General features: G+C 38.5%; 1 protein-coding gene across 1 annotated transcript in view; it reads left to right on the top strand.

The window, feature by feature from the left end:
* Positions 1–14,828, top strand: part of PARVA (parvin alpha) — a 71,146-nt gene that overhangs the window by 44,545 nt on the left and 11,773 nt on the right. Inside the window, exons 2-8 of the mRNA XM_062576227.1 lie at positions 584–673; positions 772–842; positions 1,542–1,644; positions 4,656–4,796; positions 6,811–6,926; positions 12,446–12,504; positions 13,464–13,483. Of these exons, the coding sequence (XP_062432211.1) occupies positions 584–673; positions 772–842; positions 1,542–1,644; positions 4,656–4,796; positions 6,811–6,926; positions 12,446–12,504; positions 13,464–13,483 (600 nt within the window). The remainder of the gene's footprint in view (positions 1–583; positions 674–771; positions 843–1,541; positions 1,645–4,655; positions 4,797–6,810; positions 6,927–12,445; positions 12,505–13,463; positions 13,484–14,828) is intronic.

The raw sequence follows: 14,828 nt of genomic DNA, 5'->3' as shown, positions 1-14,828 counted from the left end.
ATGGTTTCTACCAATAAAACTCAAGGACACCCACCAGAAGCAACCCACAGTCTGCTCCAAAAGATCTCTGACCTGAATAACAGAGGGAGCAGCATCCTCAAGCACAGTGTGCTGCAGCTGCACCTTCAATCCTAAATTGTCAGTCTGGCAGCTCCTACGCAGATACACGGTTAGACACAGGTCTTCTTAAGTAGCCAAACTTGAAGCACCTTCAGAGCATAAGTGACAGCTGAGAGGAGTAATTGTTTCCTTCAGCTAAAATGATTTGGTTTTTAAATGTCAAGATCATTAAAATGTGAGTGAGAGTTTTAAAATTTGAGGAATAATGGACCTTATCCTGAAAAGGCTTGGAGGAAATTGTATTGATTTCAGTACCATTACCCATGCAAAAGCTACTTGTACAAGTAAAGATTTGTTTGACTGGGCCTCCCATCTTTGTTAGCTATATTTTATTGCTGTAATTATACTTAGTAGCTTATCTAATAGTCATGTTCCTATAAAGAAATTAATGCTATTTTTAGCAAGAGTGAAATAGTAAGTAAAATTGAATTGAAATTTGACCAAGCTCTTTTTTATTTCCTAGTATCTGAATTGCAGGAGGAAGGAATAAATGCCATTAACTTACCTCTCAGTCCAATTCCATTTGAACTAGACCCTGAGGACACTATGCTAGGTAATTCATAACAATTTTACATCTCAACATAAAAGCTTGATGTAAAATAAGGTATTATGCCTTAATAGTTTCTAATATCTATCTTTTAAACCTTCTAGAGGAAAATGAAGTCCGAACAATGGTTGATCCAAATTCCAGAAATGACCCAAAATTACAAGAACTAATGAAGGTAATGAAAAGCATGTAAACACTTTCAAGAAAGTGAAACTATTTTTAATGCCGTCCCTGCCTCTTTCATTTGAACACTTCAAAGCACTTGGATGTTAATTAAATGAAACCACATGGTGCATACATCCCAGTGAAATGGGCACATCATTTTTTACAGTATCTTTAGGTAAAGCATATAGAGACTAATGATTTGGATTAAAGTACTGAGTCTTCATTTTTAGTCCCATCCTGTCCCCAATTTAAGTTCACACTGAGTTCCCTCTTACTCTTTTTGATTCTTGGTTTGGGGACTTTTGCAAGAAGCTTCATTAGAAATGACTTCAACACATTTTGCTTCCTAATCAAATATTAATATACTAGTGAAATAAAAGGACAAATTTCCCTTAAGAAAGCACTGCATCAATACTGTATTCGTCTAGACTTTGTGTTGCATTCACTAAGCTACCTTAGAAGAATCAAAGTGGTGTCTGAGTGCATCAGACAGAGAAAACTGCTGGTATAATCAGCACATTTCTTACCTCCTTGTAAACCTAAGTCCTTCCTAATTTCATCTGATGGCATTTCAGACTGATTGTGTTTTGAACCGTTGCAGCTTTGATGTTCTTTTTGCTGAGTATTTTCATCATTGTACAAAACGACATGTGTTTTAAATTGCAAGTGAATAGTGTATAATCCTGCCAAATTTGTGTTTCCCATATAGGTATTAATTGACTGGATTAATGATGTGTTGGTAGGAGAGAGGATTATTGTGAAAGACTTGGCTGAAGACCTGTATGACGGACAAGTATTGCAGAAATTATTTGGTAAGAAAAATACATATGCATATTGTTGGAGCACTTTGTCAGTAAGTGGATCACTTGTTCTTACTTAGTGGCATGAATGTAAGATGATACCAAGACTCCTAAGTAATGTAAAAATAGCATTGTATTATGAGACTCTTGAGTAATAGACTGTATGCTGCAGCACAGAGGCAGCACAATCCTCATAGCTACAGTGCAATGTGTGGTGCTCTGTAGTTGATGAGAACAGCATAAAGCCTACCTGGGGTGCTAGAGAGAGAGAATTCTTGTCTTGGCAGCAGTATCCACCCCAATTAAATTTATTATCTGCATATGTGCTGTGCAAAAGTAACCATGTTACAAGTGGAAAGTAAATTTGAAAGTAAGGGTATTTTAAGTACAATAGTGGATGTTTTTAATATGTCCTGGTTCCATACTACATTTTATTCACATCTTGAAGTTCCTCTGGAAAGTTGGAATTTTTCTGATTCGGTGTCTGGTCCTTAACATTACTGAGGTAATGATGCCTAGTAGACTGCAAACTGAACTTCAGCTGAGGAACGGATAGAGAAGAGAGACTGTTAATGCAGAGCTGGGATGTGATTTTTAACAATTGGCTTGGAAGCCACTTTCTTAGTTATTACAGCTCATAAAGTCTCCAGTAAATTTCTCTTCAGTGTCTTAAACAAATTTTGAAACATCACGTGAGCACTTCCAATAAAGGCTATATAGACTGTTTCCCTCTATGAATGGCTAAGCTATTGAATATATTGCAATAGAATGGATATGGCTCAGATTGGGCAATTTGATTCTCATGGGCAGAGCTCCAGTGACTTCATATAAAACTGGAAAAAATGCACATCAGATACAGCTTGACTCTTGAGTATACTGATCCAATAATAACAGTGGAATCTTTTCCATTACCCTTAATTCCCTGTGGATCAGGTCTATGATAACTGAAGACTTCCATCTTGTTGTCAGACCATGCACAGACTGATCTCTGCAGGTACAAGAAACCCTCTGAGACAGCAGCCTTTTAGGCAGCATTCATATGCTAATAGCTCAGCCTCAGTGTGTTTGGGAAAACATTCAACCAACTTTGAGAACAAGATCAACTCTTACAAAGTTTAATAATATATTCTTTTGTACAAGTGAATTTATAGGAGACAAAGTGTTTTATTTCTGTGTTGTTATCAGGGAGGCTTTATTGCTAAGTTATCCTCACTTTTGATGGTTTGAGGTTCCTGACAGTTATACAAAAACATTAACAACCACAGGCTTTCTTGGTAATAATAATGGAGCTTGTTTATCTTCTGACTCGCACCTGTGTTAAATCCATGGAGCAAAGTGCTAGTACTCTCGAGTCAGGATAAAAACTATACTTCTACTTTTTTTTTTTTTCATGTTGAAATGGGTTACCCATTTTCATTTTGTACATCTTAATCTATCTTCAGTTAATTGAAACGTAGTTCATGCTCACACTCTCAATAGTTTAACAAAGTCGTTTACTTTTGATTGATATGTCTAAACCATTACAGTCTACTGTATAGACACAGTTCACACCACTTTTACTGATTTTGCTTAAATCTAAGTAAAACAAGGTAAGCCATATTTGATAGAAACGTAGAATCAGTAAGGTTGGAAGGGACCTCTGGAGATCATCTAGTCCAACCTCTCTGCTCTGCAGGGTCACCTAGAGCATGTTAGACAGGGTTGCATCCAGGCGGGCCTTGAAGATCTCCAGAGAAGGAGACTCCACAACCTCTCTGGGCAACCTGTTCCAGGGCTCCGTCACTCTCACAGTGAAGAAATTCCCCCTCACATTCAGGTAGAACTTCCTGTGCTTCAATTTCTGCCCACTGCCTCTTGTCGTGTCGCATGGGACAACTGGAAAGAGTTTGTCCCCGTCCCCTTGACACCCTCCCTTCAGGTACTTAAACACATTGATAAGATCCCCCCTTCAGTCTTCTCTTCCCCAGCCTAAACAGGCCCAGCTCTCACAGCTGGTCCTCATAGGGCAGGTGCTCCAGCCCTCTGATCATCCTCGTAGCCCTACGCTGGACTCTCTGCAGTAGCTCCTTGTCTCTCTTGTACTGGGAAGCCCAGAACTGGACACAGTACTCGAGATGAGGCCTCCCCAGGGCTGAGTAGAGGGGCAGGATCACCTCCCTCTGCCTGCTGGCAACACTGTTCCCAATGCACCCCAGGATACCATTAGCGTTCTTGGCCACAAGGGCACATTGCTGCCTCATGGTCAACTTTTCATCCACCAGCACTCCCAGGTCCTTCTCTGCAGAGCTGTTTTCCAGCAGGTCGGCCCCCAGCTTGTCCTGGTGCCTAGGGTTATTTTTCCCTAGGTGCAGCCCAGCAATCTGTATCCATTTTTAATAAACTAATTCATAAAATATTTTAAAATCTGTTGCAAGTTTTGAGTGCAGACAAGGGCTATTGTTTCATAGAAAAAAATGTGGAAGGTTTTAGCTGTTTTCAAACCTCCAAAAATACTTATTTGCATTTATTAGGTGTGTCTTTCACTTATATAAATGTGCTCTCGCTTCATTTTTATCACAAGTGGGCCAGGAAGAATCTGTATGTCTCTGGAGACTGAGGGAGAAACAGTGAGAGTGGAACTGGTGAAACAAATCCTAAAGTCTCTTTCAGGTTTGATAGTCTACTGTACAGGCCACCAACATGGAGAAAACACTTTATCCAGTAGTAAAAGAAATAATGAGCCTTACCTTCTAGTTCAGTGTTCCCTGAAGAGAGTTGCAATACATCTTTACCAGCCAGTAGCATGGCTTTCATTAATCCTTTGCCTTTCCCCTGGCAATGGTGAAATAAAGGGAAAATGTGGACTGTAGCTTTAGGAGTTCAGAAGTGCAGGAGAAAGTGGCTCTGGAAGGAAATGCTGACAGACCAGATAATTTTAAAATTAGAATGTCTAATATCTCCTGAATATATGTCTGGGTGCGTGGAATGTCTTCGTGTTTCTCATGGAGTAAACTGGCTGCATTTTGTCTTCTATTATCACTCAGAGAAGCTTGAAAGTGAGAAGCTGAATGTTGCTGAAGTTACTCAGTCTGAAATTGCTCAGAAACAGAAGTTACAGACAGTTCTTGAAAAGATCAATGAAACCCTTAAACTCCCGCCAAGAAGCATCAAGTGGAATGTTGACTGTAAGTTGCATGTTTTCTATGCTGTTTTCATTTGTTGATAGCCAAAAGCTTACAGGTACTGTCTGTAATTCTTAAATACCTGATGCCAAGGGGAGACTGAAAGCTTGTGTTTATGGTGGGAGCTGCTCTACAGTAGAGGGAGGTAAAAGGAACGGGAGAACGGATGCTACACAGTTCACTTCCTCTATTGCTGCTTGACCTCCAATTTGAGTAAACCACTGCCTTTTCAGGGACTACCAAAATATATTTCTGTTCTTAAGTCTGTGTGCATACTAGATTGTTTTCTGTTGCTAAATTGGTTTTCTGAAAGGAGCAAGTACCTGCATAAATGTAATAGGTGGGCTGAAGGAAAGGTCCAGAGACTCCTCTTTTGTATAAGATGTGCAGCGCATACATGAATGATACTTCTGATTGTTTAGGATGAAATCTGAACTACTAATTTTGATTACAAAATTCTCATCAAGGTCAGGACTTCACCCTTCCTGTTTTACTATATTAACAATGAACATAGCAATATCTACATAGCAAGGCCATCAGTAGCACAGCAGGAGTTATTTTAGTGGAAATGTGTTGCAGGAAGTAGGTTATCAACCCTTTTAGAAAATCAGCCTCTTCAATCTTCTTCAGAATCGTTTGACACTGGTGAATACTTCAACCAGAATACAACAGTTATTCCCTGTCTCCTCTACCTGTCTTACCTTCACTGTTTTGTATCAGATGTTCCATTCACAACGAATCTGTGAAAGGGAGAGAAATAGCTCCAGGAACAGAGAGTGAACTTTAGGCATGGCTGACTTTCCCCTTCTGGTGGTCCCATTGAGTTTCCTGTTCCCTTCTCTTTCCAATCTCCCCTCATTTTTTTTTCTATTCTCTTTTATGCAGCTGGATGCAGGGTGTTTGGAGGGGCCTGGCAATTTAACTTCCAGTTTTAATTTAATGTTTTACATGTGCTTGAGAGCTAAAATTTAGCTAAAGCTAAAGAACAGCAGCAGCTGGAGCCAGCTGTGGGACACATCAATGCTAGGCAGACAAATATCTTTGTAGTGTCCTGCTAAAGCACCTCATCCCTGACTCCCCAGCAGAATTTGCAAGCAATGCTGCATTTTATGAGGGTGGGTAGGTGGAGAAATCTCCACTGCATAGTTGAGACTTAGACTGGAAAACGAAGAAAAAGGATATTTTAGTAAATCTGTTGCTGCTTTACCAGTTAAGTAAGATAGTTATTGGTTACTTTGTGTGCAAAAAACCGTAAGTGAACCATACTGTAGCTGTCAAACATTTTTTCAGAAAGCTTCTTCTGGAGAGTCTATAAATGAAGAAAAATGATGATGAAGAAGAAAGGAAGTACTAAAAATCAGAAATAAGATTCACTTTTGTGCCAGTGGTTTAATACTTGATTGAAGATTTCCCACAGAATGGCTTTTGATATCTTGCAAGTCGTGTTAGTGTTAACTACCCATATGAAACCTGCTGTGAAAAAGCTTCAATAACAAGAGCAACTTCATGAGGAATGTTTGAGTCATTGAGTTTAGTAAGTTATTGCTTAGGATTTCTGCCAAAATAGGCTCATTTATCATCCTGCAGACACTGTGACACTTAAAAATGAGTAAGCGCATGTTATGAATACGAAAATATCTTTCTGATAGTCTATAAATCTTTATTGAAGTAAAGGGGATAAAGGAACAGCAAGGAGACTGCATAGACAGCACTTTAAGCTGCTGTACATGAAATCTGGCGTTTGGATTAGGTTTAGATTTCCATCTACACAAATCTAAGGCATTCAGTCATGTTGCAAAAACTAACACTGTGGTACTGACGCATATTATTCGATGAGCTGCATTCACATGACCTGCTGAACAGGAGGAGACACATAAAGAAGAAGAGCCTTAAAAATTCCCTCTGGCTCAGGCAGCAAGAGGATAAGAGTTCTGTAACCCCCTGCATCCTGAAAAGCAAAAATATTTGCCCTAGTTATTTTGCAATATGTAACTTGTGCTTTTAATATCTATTTCAGCTGTTCATGCCAAAAGTCTCGTAGCAATACTTCATCTTCTGGTTGCATTATCACAGTATTTTCGAGCTCCAATCAGACTCCCAGATCATGTGTCCATTCAGGTGGTTGTTGTGCAGGTAAGAGAGGTGTTAAGCAGCTCCTGGCAGAGTTTGTGTTTGCTCATGCATGCATGTGTATTCTTTTGACTGACAAGAAACACACGTGTATGTCTTGTCTGCTGACAATGCTTCAGCTAGAAAAAGGCAGTGTGCTTTCCTGGTTTGAACTGTGGCTCCGAATATCTTTCTTTGATAGAGAAGTGGCCAGATTCTAACATTAAAAATATATGAAGTGTTGTTGTTGTTGTTGGAATATATTTATTTATCAGACAGTATGATCTCTAGAATTATTATTTTTCCTATTTTTGACAGTGGTCTTACTTGTGCGAAGATTCAAATTGTTCTTGGCACTGATGAATTGTCACTGTTTATTACATTCAGATTCATGTTAGGTGACTAAATGTTCCTTTTCAGCCTTATGCATGCTAATTTAGTCTGATTACAGTGTTAGCTTTCTCATAAGCTTGCAAAAATCCCATCAACTACATTTTTTTGCCAGTCAGTCTCCTTATTAGAGTCTCATCCATCCAAACTCTGCACATTATTCTGTTTATTGTTTTTCTTTCAGTTGGATTTGTTTGCTTTGTCTTGTTTGTCATCTTCCCATTTAATTCAATTTCTTTCTCTCCAACTAACTCTGTCTCCATTTTTCACACTATAACTAACTCCTCCTTTATTTTTCACACTGCAACTCTCTGTATTTTCTTGTCTATTTTTGTCTTTTAACCGAAGCAGCCCTGAAGTATCTGGTACTAAGAGCTATTACTCAGGTTGTATATGATTGAAAATCTGTGGGACAGATCTCAGAAACTAATCACTGCTTTACAGCATTCATATCAGAGAAATTTAGGATTAGGTAATTTGCTGTGGGAGAAAAGTCTCTGTTTCCTAGATATATCACTGAAGCCTGATACTCAGTGTATTGACTCTCAAATTACACTTGGTAGGTTTGTTCACATAGAATGAAAAGAACCTCAGCAAATCTGCACTTAATTTGTCTAAGGCTTCAGACGAAAATAATTTCCAAGCAGTTTCTTTTGGATATTGTAAATATATTCATCACACACTTTTTTTCTCAAAGTTATACCAGAATCAGCCTCAGAAGTCAAGAGTACAGCAGTCAGGGCATCTTTGGGAAAAGAAGCTAAGCAAAAAGAAAAGAAAAGCCTACATTAAAAAAAAAATCCCATTTTGTTTTCTGCTGTCTCTCCCTATGTCCAGACAAAATTCCCATTGAAGTCAATGGACATAATTCTCTTCTTGTTTAATAGGCTAATGTAGTTCAAGAGCAAATCCACCCAAGTCAGTAAAGATAAACCAATTTAAAAACAATAAGTAGTGGGAGAATCTGGCTCACCATTTTGCCTCTTAGCTACACAGCTATAGCTCAGACGCCAGTGTATTGCCGAGAAAGCGGTTACACCAGAATAAAACACAAGTAATGTTACAGAAGATTTCGCCCTGCAGGCTCAGATCCTTGATGAAAGCCAGTCAGTGGAACTCCAAGGCTATGCTGATTCCCATTAAGTGAGGATGGGGGCCAGTATTCTTACTATAATTGTATTTTAGAAAAATCTTAGTTTTATTTTATAGAGGTTTTTTTAATCCATCTTTCATATCCTGTGGGACTAGTTCTATATTACTCATGTACTCTTTGAACTCCATGAAAGTTTTAATCAATAATCAGCAGAACCAAACCGTAATTTACTCTTTAAGCTTGCAAGCCTGATGTTCCAAACCCTGCCTGATACAATCTGTGAAATAAGATCATGTCTCGGGAAACCTATAGACTATGTGGTATCTGATTTTAAGTTCTCCTGTATATGATTTGATAAAGATAGAAAGAATAGTAAGGAGAGAGAACTCAAAGAGCAAAGTACAAGAAGACTACCTTAATACATTTCATAATTTTGTTAGGTTTAGAAACACATAAAATGTGTGGGTTGCCATGTTGGCTGGCTATAGTTTATTGAAACAGAAGCAAAGGTATTTCTGAAGCATATTTCATGCCCAACAGGTAACCAGCATGTTTTTTTATGAAAGCTTATGTTTCTTTAGGCTTTTTTTGTACAAAAGCAGTTAACCATGAGAGTCATATGAAGTCTGGGTTATAAGTTGATTTGGAAAAATTGTGATACTTGTACCTTTGTGGTTATTTTGTTATATGACTTTGCTTTCTTTCCATACTGACAGAATAAATAACTTTGAGCAAAGCCTGGGCTCTATTTGATCATTTCTACTGAAACCAATGAGAGCTTTTGTGGAGAGCTGGATCTTGCCATCATTTTGCCTCGTTTTTTTTATTTTTTTGTACCACGCACAAATGGTTAAATAATAATTTGCTTGTGTGCTAGAGCTGGGGGTGAGAGGGCATAATAATTCTTGTGCATTTGCAGAGCAGCCGGGATGACTTTAGCATATTTTAGCACTAGAACAGTGTTTCTTGGGTGCACTAACTACTGTAAAGGAAAGCTAGGAAATGAATGGGAACAGAAAAAAGCTGTACCTCCAAAGCTTTATCTGAGAGCACTGGGCACACTGTCTCTCTGAAAGTTCTAGGAAGGTCTGAAATAGTTTCGAATAGTGCTGCCTCCAGGATTCTGGGAGATTTTTTTTTTTTTTTTTTTTGAGTCTATGAGAAGTGTATTTGTTCTTTGAAGTTCCAGAATGCTTCTGCTTTTCGTCTTGCTGAGCAATTATAAAACATGATCTACCAGACTAAATGGATCGCAACAATACATACCCATTCAGTCCGTGGAAGGGATTTTTTTGTGAGTGGGACTTTGTGTGGAAATTTCAGCAGCTGGCTCCTATTGTAGAAAACTGCCAATGCACTTTCCATTTCCAGATACATTACCCAGCTTTCAGGTGTATCATTTTGGTCTAGGGGCAGTCACAAAATGAAAATGAAAAATTATTAGGAAGACCTTGCATTACCTTTAATGGACTCTTTCAGCTAGGGGGTAACAGTGGCAAGCCAATCCAAATATAGTCTTCTTGGACACTGGAATGAGTGTCCAGGGTTTCTTTTTAAAGGGAAATCTTTTGTTTCATGCCTCATTTCTCAGTGATCTTAGAATATTAGGTGCTTATATTTATGATTTGTTATTTCACTTATAGCCACTTGTTATTTTTAAGGAACATCTCTGGAAAGTCTTTCCCTCCTTACTAACACTTTGGATTTAGGGGAATATTGTGTCATTCTCTATCTAATTTAAAACAAACTTCAAGTGACATTAAAACAAGTGACATCAGTGGTGAGGTCAATTTTGAGATAGAGAGTTTTTATGAGTGCAAAGGATATATAAGAAGTAGCCTGCATGGAGAAAGTACTTAGGCTAGTGTTTTTGACATCCATTCTCTGCTGGTTGTCACTGGGGCTTTTTCACCGTTCTTGTTACAAGTCAAAAGCATAAAAAAAGTCACTCGTGATACGTGCTGATCAAATACGTGTCCAGTGGATGAATGTGCTATTTGGGCAATGTGGAAATTCCATTAATGATGATGATCAGATGCCAAGCATAAACCTAGGGCTTGATGTCTTGTCTTTTTCTGTTAGTGACAGCAGGATTGATGTGCAGAATTCCCATTGGTAGTAACTGATTATCCAGAAGTGAAATACTTGCTCTTTAACAACACTAGAGAATGTTTTAGGCCACATTGCTTGTTTGCAGAGGGAAGGCAGAGTATTAGAAGCCTTTTTTCTTCTGCCGTATCAGCAGATTGTTGCACTGAGAGGAACAGTTGCCACTGCTATAGTGCTAATCCTCTCTAGAGAAGTAGAGGGACAGGGCTTTTTCTCCACAGTGCATCATCACCATGTCAGACTCATCATCAGGAGACAATAAAAGTTTCCTTTCAGCCTGGAGCAAAGGGGGGAAAAACAGAGTGTAATTTTAACTTGAGTTAGCATGAACTAGATTGCAACTCTAAGAGCAAATGCATATTGTTGCCTGCACAAGGTGGAGATGAAGATAGTATTAAATGATGCAGTTTTTCATTAAGCTTTAAAGGTGTGTGAAGGAAAGGGGGTCTGCTGCCACTGTGCTGAAACAGCCTCTCCCTCTTCTAGCATGTAACTCTGGATTCTACACTGTCTTTATGGTGTTCAAAGCTCTTCCCTGAATGCGTATTTAACAATATGCAAGATACTCAGTAATAGGCTTTTAACAGATGTAGAGGACCCCCCCACACAGATTATCATTCAGCTGAAAGGGCAGTTTGCCAGTCTGAAGTGACCCAGAAGGTGCCATATGGCTTTCCTATAGAAAGTAAGTTTGATCCTCATGTATTTCATTGACATAGTATGGAAGTAATAGGTTAAGCCAGGCCATGTTGCAGCCCATCATGCACCTTTAAACACAGGACTGCCTCTGCTGGGGGGAAGGTGTTGTCTTCTCTAAGGCAGGAAAATACAGAAGCCTCAGTTCATGTGCCTAGTTGCTGAGGAAGGAGCCAGCTGGTCCCTCACCTCCCTTTTTATAGAAAAAAAAATGTTTACATGAAGGACTTTTCCAAAAGGTTATTTTCTTTTTCTCTTTTCCATGTAGAAAGCAAGTCTAAGCATAAATTTATTTTTCTCATTTTCTTGTATGATAAAGAGTGAAGAATCTTGAATAATTGCCTAATGTCTAGACTTTACATGCAGTTGTCAGCATTTGCCTGACTTTTCTCTCTGTATTGCGAAATTTCACTAATTTGAGTGAACAGAATTAACAGAGACAACACACAGAGAAGCAGAGCGTATGTGCAGTCTGTACACCACCAGCAGATGGCTGTGATCAGCAGGCTGGAAGCAATATTAAGTGCTTCAGCTCCTTCCTTTTCCAGCTGATTCAAATGGTTACCATTTGAGTTGGCTGCTGCCATTTTGTGTACTGCTGCTGGACACAGGCCACTAACCTTCACATGCTAGATGCTTCTTGTATCGAAAGTATCAATTAGTGTCAATGGATATATTACCACCAACATGGGTGGGGTCTGGATCAGGCTGTGAAGGGATTATCTTCCATTTTGGTTTTCCTTTACAACCAATTTATCCCTTTATTTGGAGGGAAGTCAGTAAAAAAAATTGCTGAGGCAAGAAAATTGTGTAAACAGGGCAGAAAGAACAGCTAGCCAGGGGTGAGGACACGGAGAATTTGCCAAAGATGAAGCCTTGGCACCATTTGCCTTGCTGTTCATGGAAATATAAGGCTTGGTTCAACTCACCAAGACATTCCTCTACTAGAATACTTACACATGTGTTGAGGTGTTTTAAATGTCTTGCTGAATTGGGGTCTTTGATACAAAAGTCAGTTAAGAACAATAGAAAGAAATACTTCCTTGTACAGGTGGAGTTTGAAGTTTCTTGTTATTGTACAATAGTGTTTTCTGAAATGTTTGCAATTTGAAATAATGTATTACAGTAAGTTTGAAAGGAAGTTCTTATTTTGCAGGTTTCTTATCAGATTACATGTGTAGATCACAAATCAAATTTTGCAGTCCTCAAAGCATTAAACTTTACTGAGAAAAATGTCACTTTTTATTTTTTCCAGAAAAGAGAAGGAATCCTCCAGTCTCGACAAATTCAAGAAGAAATAACTGGTAACACTGAGTATGTCAAGACCACTCTTGCCAGCAGTTCAGTAATTGAACACAGATGCATCTCAGAAATTCAACCATTTGCTGATACTTATATTTTGGTATTGGGGTTCCAGGGAAGATGCTGCATCAGCCAGTGATTATATTTTAGCCTTTGCAAGAGGTGCAAACATGCTTCTAAAAATAAAAAGGAGTGAGGAAATACAGATCTGGGGAACTAAAAGCAGGAGACCGGGATAAACAAGAGGACAGTAAAAATATATAATGATATTTGTTTGATAAAGAACAACTAGATTATTTCAGAAAGGAATATAATACAAATAATACAATATAACACAAAGCCCAAGCTACTTGGACTTTGAAGATGTAAAGTGACAGTAGTAAGCCTTGTACATACCATCCCTCTGGACAATTTATAAGGGAAAAGTTATTCAAAGCCAACAGAAAGCCATAGTGGAATATCCCAGGTTTTAATAGAAAGGAGAGAGTCCAAATGGCTGACTTCTTATTAATCTTTACAGATTTATTTATATATAACACTTGTATGAGGTATCAAGCGAAGCAAAACACTGCAGTTCTTCAGAGCCTAGTCCAAGCATTGTTTTGGCTGGGATTGTGTTGGAGTTGATGTGGTGACTGCATCTGTAAGGAAAAGGGAAAAGGTTTTCATAAAATAAACATGCAAAAGCCTTTTTCACACAGGCAAGGTGTGTTGATTTGGTTCAGCAGTAGGAAAACCAAAAGGTCTGATCTCACCATGAGACTTTAGTGAAGCCAAGAGATATTATGCTGACTGACTCAAGACCGATTCAGATTCTCAGTTAGAGCAGCTTGATGAATGTTCTCTTAATTCTATGGATCTAGTCCAATCTTCACCAAGCCAAAGATCTGGCCACATAGGCTGTTTTCTTCAGCAGCACAATGTATGTAAGTGAATTATATCTAACTATGTTTTGCTTTTTTATTTCATAGGGCGTTATCAGGAAGGCATGGTAAGTTCATTTGATTATTATCTTTTTCTTCAGGCAGCCAAAGTATATGTTAGCTCTGGTATGGGTAGACACTTTGACCAAACTGCAAAGAAATAGATGATTTCTGTTTGTCCTGGCATATACATAAATACAGTGTGTGTGTGGGGGGGGTGTATGCGTGTGTGTGTGTGTATGTAGATATAGATATATATAAAAATAATAATAAAATATATATATATATATATAAAAAATGCGCACACATGCACACATTGTGTCTGTGTTTATATTTATATGTATAAATATGTAAAATACACACATACATACACACACGCACACACACATATCTATATACGTGTGTGTGTGTGTGTGTGTATTGCAGACTCTTGTGGTGCTTAACAAAGAGAGAAATTCATCAAAACCAGTCTTGCCATCTCTAAAAAGCATTTCAGTGCTTTTCAGCACATGTTAACTTGCAGGTGCTTGCTTTGTGGTTTAACCTCCAGAACATTACTGTAATAGTATTAATGGGTCACAAGTTCCCAACATAATACAAAATGCTGTCTTATCATAAACCACATGGTGAACTTTTTGCCACTCTTTAATACATTACCTGCTTACACCATATTGAGTTTGGATCATTATTCAGCAGGTCTGAATTCAATTCAAGTTCCCGTGCCTGGTACTTCTTATTGTAGTGCTGAGCCTGGCTAAATGCCTGGCCAACAGAAAACAGTTGTTGGAGGAACTTAGACAGAATCCCACCAAGAATTTAGCGTTTGCTAATTATTTCATTGTAATACCTGTCTTACAGCTGATTTAAAATACTGCATGCATGACACCTTTTCCCCTGCTATCCCTGAGCAGAGTCTTGCTTTGTGTAACATCTGTCTTCTACAAATACCTTTGGATCTTCTCTAGCAACTTTATTGACAAATATGAATGTAGCTTTTTATGGAGTCATCCTGTATCACTCAGGAGACTGTCCAAATGGAAATTGCTCAGAAAAGAATCAGGCTTGCTCACTCTCTCTCTCTCTCTTCTTTTTTTTTTCTCTCTCTAGAAGATGGAATTAGTACTACTGTAGTGGTCCTACTCTAGGTCACCTGGCCAGCTGTCCTGCTGATATGTCCTAAAGTGCATATCGAAATGGCCCCAAACCATCTACCCAAAGGTCATATTACAGTTGTGAAATCAAAAGCTTGCTTGAGGTGGTTAATAATACAGTATAGCTAACGACAAATGCAGTCAGCTCATCATTATATGCATCTTGTGGCCCACAGGGAAAATTTTCCTCTCTAGATGTAGTGACTCTAAATGCAAACTCATGGTCTTCTGCAGAAAATTATTTGCTTGTTTCTGGCTGTTT

This window comes from Rhea pennata, chromosome 5 (assembly GCF_028389875.1).
Source record: "Rhea pennata isolate bPtePen1 chromosome 5, bPtePen1.pri, whole genome shotgun sequence".
NCBI lineage: Eukaryota > Metazoa > Chordata > Aves > Rheiformes > Rheidae > Rhea > Rhea pennata.
This window is presented reverse-complemented; position numbering and strand designations above follow the sequence as displayed.